At 37.7% G+C, this 13,065-nt stretch overlaps 1 protein-coding gene across 1 annotated transcript in view; it reads left to right on the top strand.

The window, feature by feature from the left end:
* The window catches only part of DENND6A (DENN domain containing 6A), a 36,398-nt gene that overhangs the window by 535 nt on the left and 22,798 nt on the right, over positions 1-13,065 (top strand). The window contains exons 2-6 of the mRNA XM_060766145.2: positions 6,786-6,824; positions 6,901-6,943; positions 9,469-9,581; positions 10,677-10,757; positions 11,546-11,651. Of these exons, the coding sequence (XP_060622128.2) occupies positions 6,786-6,824; positions 6,901-6,943; positions 9,469-9,581; positions 10,677-10,757; positions 11,546-11,651 (382 nt within the window). The remainder of the gene's footprint in view (positions 1-6,785; positions 6,825-6,900; positions 6,944-9,468; positions 9,582-10,676; positions 10,758-11,545; positions 11,652-13,065) is intronic.

A 13,065-nucleotide genomic window follows, 5' to 3' on the forward strand; every position in this document is an offset into this window, starting at 1 on the left:
AGTGAAGAAAGGGCAGCCAGGAAAACACAGCTCCATCATTTGGGTGCCCCTCAATATCTACAATCTAATAATATATAGAAATAATAACATTGTAATATAATATGAATATATAATAATATTAATAATGTTGTATATAATATATAATATATACTACAACTTATGATACAGTATATTATATAATACTAATAGTATAATCTACTGGTAGTGTATTCTATATATATTCTGGCATAATAATATAGTACAATACAATAATATTTAATTGTATATTATATATTACATGTAATATTACTAATAATAGTGCTATCTAGTGGTATAGTACCATATGGTAATATAGGATACTAAGATTGTGCTATGTTAATACAGTAGAGCAGGGGTCCTCAAACTTTTTAAATAGAAGGCGAGGTCACAGTCCCTCAAACTGTTGGAGGGCCGGATTATAATTTGAAGGAAAAAAAACATGAATGAATTCCTATGCACACTGCACTGTAGTGCAAAAAACACTTTAAAACAATGCAATAATTAAAATGAACAATTTTAACAAATATAAACTTATTCGTATTTTGGTGGGAAGTGTGGGTCTGCTTTTGGCTGATGAGATAGGGTTGTTGTTGTGTGCTTTCAAGTCATTTCAGACATAGGTTGAACCTAGGGTGAGGGCCGGGTAAATGACCTTGGAGGGCCGTATCCAGCCCCAGGGCATTAGTTTGAGGACCCTTGCAGTAGAGTCTCGCTTATCCAACCTTCGCTCATCTAACGTGTATTATCCAACACAGTTTGCCTCCTGCCCAGATCCAAGCTGTTTCAATACATTGTGGTGTTTTGATGCTAAATTCATAAATACAGTAATTACTACATAACGTTACCTTGTATTGAATTGCTTTTTCTGTCGATTTGTTATAGAACAAGATGTTTTGGTGCTTAATTTGTAAAATCATAACGTAATTTGATGTTTAATAGGCTTTTCCTTAATCTCTCCTTATTCAACATTTTATCTTATCCAAAATTCTGCTGGCCCAATAAAGTTGGATAAGCGAGACTATATTGCAATATAATATATTGTAGATACATATAATATTGATAATATAATGTAATATCATAATAATGTAATGTAATACCATGCATAATGGCGCTCCATGCTGTCATGCTGTCCACAAGACCTTGGAGGTGTTTATGGTTAATGCTTGCTCATCGGCTTAAAAATGGAGATGAGCACAACCTCCCAAAGTCGTACTTGACTAGACTTAATGTCAAGGGGAAACCTTTGCCTTTTAATATAGCAATACTAATATATTAAATATAATTACCACTGATAATATATAACGATGTACTGTTTTATTATTGTATATTTGTATATTTTAAGTTGTAATTCTTTGATTGTGAGCCACTTTGAGTCGCTGTATGGAGAGAAAAAATGGAATATAAATAAATAAATTACTGCACAAAGGGGTTATTTAGGATCTCTTCTCCACTTTTCTACTCCTGAGGAATCTTTGATATTGTAGTTGTCAGGAAGGAGATTTTGCCTCTTTTCTTTTCATGCTGTGTGCAAAAATAGAAGAAAGTCCAAGTATCAGAAGTGCAAATGGAAAAGGTCACTGGGAAGAGGCTGAAATGACATTTGCTGCATTAGAGCCAATGTGGTCTATGATGGTGTACTAGGGCCCCATCCTCACTGACTATTTAATGCAGTTTCAAACCAGTATAGAGGGAAGTGGTTTTCGCTGTGTACATGATTACATAGGAAATCCTGGACCCAATCTGAGGCACAGATACGGTTTAAACAAATCAGAGAGCCCTGGTGCACATTAAAGGCTTTCCTTCCTGTGCTTTTTTTGGTGAGTGTTTCTCATCTGGCATTAAATGATCAGTGTAGATAAGGCCTAGGACTCTGGAGACCAGAGTTTGAACCCCTGCTCAGTCATGAAAGCTGTTGGGTGACCTTGGGCAAGTCTCACTCTCTCAGCCTCAGAAGCGGGTGTGGGAAACATCCTCTGAACAAATCTTGCCAATAAAACCCAGTGATAGATTCACCTCAGGGTTGCTATATTTGAAGACACACAAGCACAAAATCCTAATCAGATCTGATGCCTTGAATGTGGAAAAGGAGATGATTGCAAAGGGAACAACTTCATAAGGGAAGTGATACTCAAAACAGGACTCCTGGGAAGTCGGATCTATATTATTATTGTGTGATAAGTAGCAGTTCCAAACAGTTCCTCTCCTATATCTCTTTGTGTACTGAAAGAGTGGTGATTGCAAAAGGGGACACGGAATAAGGAAAGTGATAGTAAAAACAAAAGAGACAGGAGTTTCAAGACCGAATATTATGATATTGTCTGACAAATAACGATTTTAGCAGTTGCTGTCCTGGGGCTCTGATAATTTGATCTCTTCTTAGTCAATGAGTTTTAGCTTTGATATTATTTTAATTGCAGCATGAGTACAGTAATTGTCTGGAGCATTTTTTCTTTAGTGAAAAGACACTGCCATAAGATAGGGACAGTGAGTCCTTATAGCTATTTCTGGTGAAGTTAGGTTTGCTTTCAGTGCATGGATTTTCTAGTCTTCCAGTTTTACTGTCCTCTATCAGTTTGTATTGTACATCGGAATGAATATAAATTATACACGATCCATTATAGCAGGCATGGGCAAACTTTGGCCCTCTAGTTGTTTTGGACTCCCACAATTCCTAACAGCTGGTTTTACTCTTTGTCCACAGGCATTTAAGTAAATGGCACCACCAAGTATTATGAGTCCCCCAAGTATTATGAGTCCCCCTAGGGGTGAGAAAAGCGGTATATAAATGCTGTAAACAAATAAATAATAAATTGTGGAGTCAAGTACTGAAATCAAACAATTTGGTTTCAACTGTAGAATTGCTCTAAAATAATTCATTTATGAATATATGGAGTAAGACAAATGAATATAACAAACTTGTCAGTGACCTATGGCTGTATATTACATTTGATGGGTAAGGAAATAAATATGCTTCCTATAAAAAATCACTTCTATTAAAAGTCAAAGTTGTGGTTAATATTATACACAACAACCCCTGTATCTGAGGGATACTTCCAGAACTAATTGTGGAAACAGGAAACAGTTGACAATAGTGAACCCTAATGAAATGATAAACTTTTGCTGGAAATTACCACAGAACCTAGAAAATTCCTAGAAAGTACCTTCCCTAGAAATGTGCTAGGTCCTCCAGCTAGATTCTGTGGTATCTTCCAATAGAAGCAAAAGTTGAGAGGCCAGATAATTTCTAGAGAAGGGCATTTTTTGTGAAACTGCTGATACTGGTCTTGCAGGTATGGCAGAGTTGCACTGAAAATAGGAAATATACTGTAAGTGAAAGTCACGGAGTAATCTTTAGACTAATCATGTGCATTATATTTCAGATTAGGCTTGCAATAGTGTTGTTGTGAGAAGGAAATGGGACAGAGCTATCTATCTATCTCATCTTAACTCCTTGGACTAATGTAGAGCATCAAGCCCATAACAGCAGCCCACGTGCTTTTTTCATTTCATCCTAACTAGAAGTGGCAGGGGCTTAGAATATATTCTGATGGCATTGATGATGGGGATGAAAAAATAGAACATATAGAGAGCTGAGCTCAGAACACAGCTGACACATTCAGGCCCTCCCCGGGCAGTTCATTTTTATTTGCTATCAAGTTGACTTTATCTCGAATTGACCCTGTGAATGAAAAGCTTTCAGGAGCCCAGGTCATCAGCAGTCCTAATCAGTCCATGCAAATTCAGAGGTTATTTACTCAATCTGTGTTTGAATTCTGCGGACCAGTCATTAGTTGAGTTTATGGATTATGTGTTCTCTGTAATGAACTCTAGTCAGCAGCCTTCTTCTGCAGCGTTTGGATCTGCTGAGGTTTCCAGACAGTTTCCAAAGGCAGCCCCATTCAGAGTGTGTTACAGTAATCAACCGGCACATAATCAAGTCATGTAGCCAGATCTGACTTCTGAAGGATGTTCTTAACTGTGGAAATATGCTTTTGTTTTATCTTTCAAGAATAGTTAAACTGCTTAATAAGCTTCTAGAACAGTGGTTCTCAACCTGTGGCTCCCCAGGTGTTTTGACCTACAACTCCCAGAAATCCCAGCCAGTTTACCAGCTGTTAGGATTTCTGGGAGTTGAAGGCCAAAACATCTGGGGAGCCACAGGCTGAGAATCACTGTTCTAGAAGTTTAATTAATTTTAATTGTTTTAAATGGGCTTTTGTTGTAAGGTGTCCGGAGATATTACAGTTGGCCTTCCGCATTTACAAGTTTGACTCTTGCAGATTTGATTAAGATGTCCTGCCTAGGAATCTCCGAGTTCTCCAGCATATATCTGTGCTCAACGTCTGATGGAGGACCTAGAAATTCCTAGAGAGAACACATCTCTAGACTTCCTTAGTTCTCCTATGTGTTTCTGTGGTCATCTTCCAAATGGAAGCTGGCCATAGAGTCATTTTGGAGAAACGAGAAATATTCTAGAGATTTTAAAAGAAATAATTTGATAGAGCAGAAAGCTGACAGGATCTAAAACAAATACAGTATTTCTAAGGAACAGCTAATATCAACATATCTGGCTCATTATCTTGTATTTTTAATGGTTGCTAAGTAAATAACATTGCTTTCTTTAAAAAGAAATAAGGAAAGGAAGAAAATATTTTTTTCTGATTGAGATACTGAAGTGCTAGTTTTGTAAATGTTGTGGGGTTGTGAAGAGGCTGCAGACTTGGACACTCCTATTTCTGCACTGATTCCTCCCTCTGTGCCTTGGTTATTTTAACTAAGCATCACTATGAAATCTGAATAAGGCAGGTTATGCTTAGTACTAGTCAGTCACCAAATCGTGATCTCTTAAGTGTGGTTTAGTTTGGGCAAACCAAATGAAGAATTTGTACATGTTGGAAATTCAACCTTCTTCAAGCCTATGTTACTTTTAACAAAGGCTCTTTATTTTCGTCTCTTGAGAGCATGATATAGAAACAAGATGTTTTATGGGAGAATAGATGTTTTGTGCATTGGTATAATCTCTGTTCCTAACAGATCAGAGGCAACTAGGTCATCAGTCTAACAACTGAGAACCAAATTGCCTTTCATAAGTACATATGGATATATACCTCTGAAGAGAAGATGTTCCTCAAATGAGTTTTTGGCTCTTCTCTGGAAGATCGTACTTTTACAAAAGATTATCATTTTGAAATGATCATGAATGCCATTTTCTCCAAAAGGTTATGATCTCTTAAAAGTCATGCCTTTCCAAAAGCACATGAAAACTCCATAGCCTTCAGACCATTCTTTCAAATACAACGCCCTCATAACAGCCACTTGTACATAAATGTAGTTTTGGGCAATGCACATTATCCATACATGCTTGTGTATTTCTTCTTCCCTCCTTTCATGTATCCTAGAGGAGGCATTTGGAAGCTTCTACTGAAACCAAACTAGTACCCAAACCAGGAACTGTGGGTAATTCCAGCTATGAATCAGTCATATTTAGTTCATAACTTCCTTACTTTCTCCAAGCACTATAGAAAGAGGAAAAGTTATATCAGTAAGATTATGCTTTCATGTGCATTTTAGTAACACGTGGATGCTTGCTGAAGTTGCTGTAGTATGATATACCATCATCTTTTCATGAAGGGTTGAGCATCTGTTAGAACTTGGACAGTGATTCATAGAGTCACATTTTACCACTTAAATCTGCATGGAGTTTACTCCTAAATGTAGTAAAATTGTATTAGACAATTGGGGCATTCTTGACAGTTTTTGAACAATAATATTTTATCAAAAGTTGTTGTGACCCATGATAAGGCTGCAAAAAAACCCTCAAAAACATGGAGGAATGCAGGCTATATAAGCCACACTTTTCCCTAGTGCAGTGGTTCTCAACCTGTGGGTCCCCAGATGTTTTGGCCTACAACTCCCAGAAATCCCAGAGAGTTTACTGGCTGTTAGGATTTCTGCGCGTTGAAGGCCAAGACATCTGGGGACCCACAAATTGAGAACTACTGCCCTAGTGTAATGTACTTGAACATATACCCATCTACTTTTGACATCTTGGGTCTGTTTAGTACCCAGGCAACCAGGATATACCAGGACATACCAGATATCTCTAGATATATCTGGAAGAGATTACTGTATGAAATCCTGAAAATTGCTGCCAATCAGATTTGGCATCATTAGCTTAGATGGACTAGTGTTCTGATTCAGTGTAAAGCTGTTCCCTTGGTTTGACATATGCAAGAGTGGTATTTCTCTCCTTAAAATAAATACCAATATAAGGAAAGTGTTATTTGATGTCCTTGTGTAACAGGCTCAGTTTTTATCAACAAAGTCATATGTAGCCTTCCATTAGTGCCCTTTGTGATTCAAGGAATGCCATATCATATCTGTGGAGGCAAGGAGTGATTTATTAACCATTAAAATAAATGATTATGCAGGAATAAACAGCTTTCTGTGAGTCAGATATTATGGGGAAATCCATGGGCTTGTTCTCCAAGTTGCCAATTCAGGCTAAATTCCTGTACTTCAGATCGGGTTTTGAATGTTACAGACTTGTATAGAAACCCACAATATACATCCAGATTCTGCTGGATGTATGCAAACTCTCTGAAAGCTGTTTAAAATAAAGCCTAAGAGTTATAGATTACAGTTGCTGAATTGAAGGATATGTGCTACTTTCTGAGAATCATGTTTTTACAGGCAGATTAGGAGATACCACTGGAATATAATCATTTGTTTTATTATCCAACTAATCTGGAGTTTGTTATTTGCAGGTAATATATCCTCAACATGCAAAACTTACAGATAAAGAGGTGAGTAGAGGCTTCAAAAGACATTTAAAACATACCCTTTTCCCTCCAATATTTAACTTTTATTTTTCTCCCCTAGAAAACCAATATTTGCTATTTGTCTTTCCCAGATTCCAATTCAGGTAATTATTTATTGGATCTGCATGCTGTGTACAAATGTAAAATATCAATGTAGTGTTAGGATAGAATTTTGCTCTAACTATACTTATTCTAGTTAATTTTAATTTTATTAAGTGAACTCTTGTATATATGATAGTAAATCATTTTTCATACCCGAGGAGCTGGAAATCCTTAACAAACAATGATGAATCCACTGTAAACTGTTGTGAATGAGGTATATAGTTACCCTTACAGAGTTGATGAGACCCAAATGTTGCCATAATGATAGCAGAAATTAGTGTAATCCTACTGAAGTCTTTGAGACTTATTTCTCAGGTGAATGGCTATAGGAGTGCAGCGTAGTCTAATTGTCAGAAACTATTTGTTTGGATCAGTGTTTCACAATTTAATGTGGAAAATACACTTTATTTGTTCCACCAGTAGCAACATTTAATTATACATGGTGACTGAAATTATTTGCATGATCTATTTTCTGGTGATATGATCCCACTGTACCCCAGGTCTGCAGAAGTCAGGCTTTCTTAGTGACACTCAAAATTCTTTCCCCTAACTATTTCATTTTAAAAAGTAGTATCTATACTTTTAATTGATGAAAACATATATAAAATTGATGTTGATGTAAAATGATGGCCTGAATTCTGTTGTGTATGTATCAACTCTATTTTTATAAAAACGCATTTTAAATAAGCATATTCTGCAACCTACCATGCAAAGAGATGTGCACTGAGCCGGATACACCTCCGTACAATATTTTTTCACTTTTAAAGGCTTCTTACAACCTTTAGGAGGGGTTAGGAGCAGCAAGTTTGCCTGGTTTTCAGATGATCATGAGTTTTAGGCCAGGGAGGCTTAAAGAAACAAACTACAAGTTTCCAGAAGTAACATCAGTTTTTGAATGAAACCCACCCAGTCTTGGCACAGCTTCGGAGAAATACAATAGAAGTATTCCTGTGCGTCTTAGAAGACATGAGATATCTTTTCCAGGTTTTTTTTAAAAAGGTAGCTGCAGGGTTCTAGGGACCTTTTCCATTTTGTGGTCTGCATGAGAAGCAGTGCTGTGTTTGAGTGGCAGTGACAAACAAAACAGCATGTAATAGTTGATTCTACTTTTTTCTCTCCTGTTCATTTAAAAACAACCCCTAAGTCCTGACATGAAAACTAGAAGAAGACTTCAATTTCTCACTAATTCTGTGCATCCTGTGAACAACCTTTTCAGGGTGTTTGGTGAACCATTGAGTGCTGTGGGCTCATCCAAGTGGGGAACGTTATGCAAGCCAGATTTTCCTGCTTCCGTTTTGAGCAGTTCTATCTTTCTGTCCTCTCAGTGTATCCTCAGACAACATTTTATGATTTCAACTGCTTAGGATGTGATCACTTAGGGCAGTGGTTCTCAACCTTTGAGTCCCCAGGTGTTTTGGCCTACAACTTCCAGAAATCCCAGCCAGTTTACCAGCTGTTAGGATTTCTGGGAGTTGAAGGCCAAAACATCTGGGGAGCCACAGGTTGAGAACCACTGACTTAGGGATCTAGGGATGGAGCTAGGGCTTCAGGGTGGGGCCTAGGTAAAAGTATTAGCAAGTACCACACTGCACAAAAATAAGGAGATACAAGAAGGCTACTGTACCTCAAATAAAGTTAATGTTTTATTAATTGGACTTTGGATTAAAATGCTAAATAAAATCACAGTGGCTTTCAACTTTTCCAATGTCTTTATACTCCTCTCTGGAATGCCAGAGGCTAAGTTTTCTTTGAGTTAGCAATGTAGTAGAACACAGGCCACGTGTTGTTTTTTTAATTCACATTGTATTCACAACAAAGTGGTGAATTGTGGTTGTGATGATGATGAATAACATCAACGTATACGAAAAAAAGTGTGAAGAATCATCCCTATGAAGAGCCTGCTCTTTTCAGACCTTCCATTGATGATAACTGTGCTACAGTGGGAACATACTTATTAAAATTTTAAATTGCAGTACTTTACTTCAGATGTCATGTATGATTCTGCATTCTTTCTCTGAGAACATTTGAGAGATGCATCTTCATGTGCCCCACAGTGTGTAGAAGTGGTCTGAATGATACATTTGTCAACTTGAAAGATAACTTAATGATGCCCTGGAATAACCTGATCATAAAGCATGGCTTTTCCTATTTTATCTCATTTATATAAGGCAATATACAATAGGTCTTGAGCATTCATAGATCTTGGTATTCGTGGGAGTCCTTGAACCACAGTCCAGCGGACGCTGAAGGCCTGCTGTACTTGTGAACTGGCAAGGTTTTTTTTTCTCCTGCCAGGATGGAAGAGGGTGATATTTGCACTAACCATTGTATTTGGTAATGCTTGTCCAACATAAACCAGTGGCCTCCTACAGTGTGCCTCAGCAAGTTGGGTTTCTATAGGTATTTTTTCTTTTTTGGTAAGGTCAGATAAGTATCTCTTAGGAATGCTATAGCTAATATGTACTTTCAATGTATTTCCAACTCAGTATAGTACTTGCTGTTTTCCTTTCTTTCCTTCTTGGCCCAGGTTGCCTTGGAGACACACAGTTTTGTTTTAGATTCCGACAGTCATCTAACAGAAAGCTTTCGTGGCATTGTCTGCTGGACCAGTTTGACAGAGAACTACCCATTTACCTGAAGGTTGGAAAGTAGACCCTTTTCTCTTGGCAAACAGGGCATTTTTTTTAATGTTAAGGAGGCAATGACAATCATTTCATAATGAAATTACCAAGTTCATTTTAAAGCTTGTTCTCCAAAGGCATCTCTCAGCAGATCTCCAACATTGGTTTATGTTGTGTGACAAAACTAGCAAAACATTCTAATGTTTAGCATGCTAATTATCCTTTGTACTGGAATGTAGATGCTAAACGGCAACTTCTAAACTCCTCTCCACATTTTATCCATTCTTTCAGAAGCTGATCTGAATGTTGCTATGCTCAGTAGTATTCTTAATTCCTCTAATCCAGTGGTTCTCAACCTGTGGGTCCCCAGATGTTTTGGTCTTCAACTCCCAGAAATCCTAACAGCTGGTAAACTGGCTAGGATTTCTGGGAGTTGTAGGCCAAAACACGTGGGGACCCACAGGTTGAGAACCATTTCTCTAATTATATATCTCTTTCTTTGTTTACTGTCAATGAAACTCCTGAGCATTGTTGAGGGCATTCTGTATCATACTTTCTCGGAACCACAGAGTTTGTAAAATATAGTATGACAACTGTTAGTTTCTTATAATTTCAGAAATGTTGGATCCTAAGATATAACATCTATCTTTCCATATTATTTATTTAGTGCAGTGGCTATTTGGGTTGCGTGGAACTTTGGAGGAAGTTCTTATATAGTTCAAAGTGACATAGGCAATATTAACTGAAATTGTAAATACACTGAAGTGATAATCTCATGGAATATTATGAAGGCCTCACTTAGGTTGAAATATGGAGCCCCCGATGGCGCAATAGGTTAAACCCTTGTTCTGGCAGGACTGCAGGGTGAACTCTCATCTGTCAGCTCCAGCTTCTCATGCGGGGACATGAGAGAAGCCTCCCATAGGATGGTAAAACATCTGCGCGTCCTCTGGGCAACGTCCTTGCAGATGGCCAATTCTCTCACACCAGAAGCTATTCACACTTTCTCAAGTCGCTCCTGACACACAAAAAAGGATGAAATATGTTGTTCTCTGCACTTCAGGTGTGCCTAAAATTATGACGCATAATGAAATACTTTGATATTTCTTTTCAGAGGGATCCAGCATATTTTTATGGCTATGTGTATTTCAGACAAGTTCAAGACAAGACATTGAAGAGAGGCTACTTCCAGAAGGTAATTTTATTTTTAGGAAGAGTGTTTATGGTTGCTATTTTAAATGCATTTACTACAGACATTATTTTGATTGAAATCAATAGAATATATTCCACAGAATATGCTGAAAATGAAGGATTGAATATCCTGTAGTGTTCGGCTTTTAATTCTTCGGCTAAAACCAATAAGATCATGGTACACGATTGCACACAATTGCTGATGTTTTTTGTTTATTTAAAACATTTTCCCTTCCCTAATCTTAGCCAGAAAGTGTCTCAAAGTTGTACAAAATATGCAATCCAACCTTTTTGTCCTCAGAATTGCAATCTGTGCTTAAGACATGACATTCAGGGAAAAGTCATGGTGGTACTTAAAATAAAGTGCTTATATTGAGTGAATAGAAATTATTAAACAATCTTGGAAAAAAGTAATCAAATAAAATAGAATAGTGTGATTATTCTACAATATTGTGTTTAACTCTTATCGATACAGCAGCATACAGGGTATTTGGAATACCGTGAGTAGGAAAGTGACCTCCTGTGCTCCTTATCTTGTACTCCAGATAAGTCAGGTTTTTTTGCAGGCAGATACATGCAGCATCTAATTCATCCAACAGATGTATTAGTGTACACTACAAACAATACTTTTTCTATAAGGGATTAAAAAATATCAGAATACTGAAAGTATAAATATATGTTTGCATGTGTGAATGTATTTAGCAAAGAGACTGATGAATAAATAACACTTACTCTGAATACTAATGGCGGTTTCGACAAAAGCTAAACATGAATAATTTTATTTTGTTCTAGTCCTTGGTCCTGATCAGCAAGCTGCCTTATATCCACTTTTTTCACACTGTGCTTGGACAAATTGCACCTGAATACTTTGACAAGAATGATCCTTACTTGGAAGCAGGTTGGTAATACTAATGAGCCATATGTATTGAAATATGCAAATTAATGCAAATTGAATATTTGGACAATTCTAGTAAAATAGAAGTATATTTGGGTTACAGAAAGGTACATCAGATAAAATTGATAGGTTTCAGAATGCTTGTGTATAGGTACTCAGTTTATCAGCTTCAGAAAAATGTGTGGTACAGTCAAGTGGATAGTGGTAGCTCTAAGTAATATTCATTTGTGGTTTTAATCTGTGGTAATGATGGTGAGAGAGAGGGAAATCTTTTATTGAAGGATCAACCCCAAAGAGTACTCACTAGTGGTTCCTCTTAATCTTGGAGAGAAATGGCTAGCAGTGGTTCTCAACCTGTGGGTCCCCACATGTTTTGTCCTACAACCCCCAGAAATCCCAGCCAGTTTACCAGTTGTTAGGATTTCTGGGAGTTGAAGGCCAAAACATCTGGGGACCCACAGGTTGAGAACTACTGGGCTAGTGGGATGCCAGAGGGCCCTTTTTGGTTGTATTAATGACTTTTTTGTGTACCAAGCGCAACTTGAGAAAGTGCAAGTCACTTCTGGTGTGAGAGAATTGGCCATCTTCAAAGACGTTGCCCAGGGAATGCCCAGATGATTTACCACCCTGTGGGAGGCTTCTCTCTTGCCCCAGCGTGAGAAGCTGGGACTGAAAGATGGGAGCTCACCTCGCTCCCTGGATTCAAACCACCGACCTTTCAAACCGCCGACCTTTCTGTCAGCCGTCCTGCCGGCACAAGGGTTTAACCCATTGCACCACCGGGGGCTCTGTATTAATGACTTGGACAATGGAATATTAAATTTGAAGATTATACCAAATTAGGGGGGGGGATAGATAATATTCTATAGAGTTTAGTATTCACAATTCAAAATGACCTTAATAGATTGAAGAACTTGGAAAAACTAACCAACTAAGTTTCAACAAAGATGAAATGTGGGATATTATACTTAGGCGGGAATGATAAAATTCACAAATATAAGTCACATTTGATTTGGCAATGGTACATGTGAAAGGGATCTTGGAATTTTAGTAGACCGAGCTGAACATGAGTGAACAGTGTAATGAGGCAGCTAAAAATGCCAAAGGCGATTCCATGCTGCATCAATAGGAGTATAGTGTCGAGATTGAGGGAAGCCAAAGTCCCACTCTATTCTTCTTTGGTCAGACATTATACCGAATACAGGCAGTCCCCAAGATAGGTTCTGTAAGTTTGTTCTTAAGTTGAATTTATATGTAAGTTGGAATAGGTACATTTTTAAAGTATAACTCCAGCCACACACACACACATACATAGATGCATTAGCTTTGGATAGCATAGGGAAAGGTTAAAGCCCTGTGGTGTTTGTTTGGCTGTCTCTGCCCCTGTACAGGAGGTTTCACCTCACTTTCTGTCCCT

Source organism: Anolis sagrei, chromosome 2, assembly GCF_037176765.1.
Source record: "Anolis sagrei isolate rAnoSag1 chromosome 2, rAnoSag1.mat, whole genome shotgun sequence".
NCBI lineage: Eukaryota > Metazoa > Chordata > Lepidosauria > Squamata > Dactyloidae > Anolis > Anolis sagrei.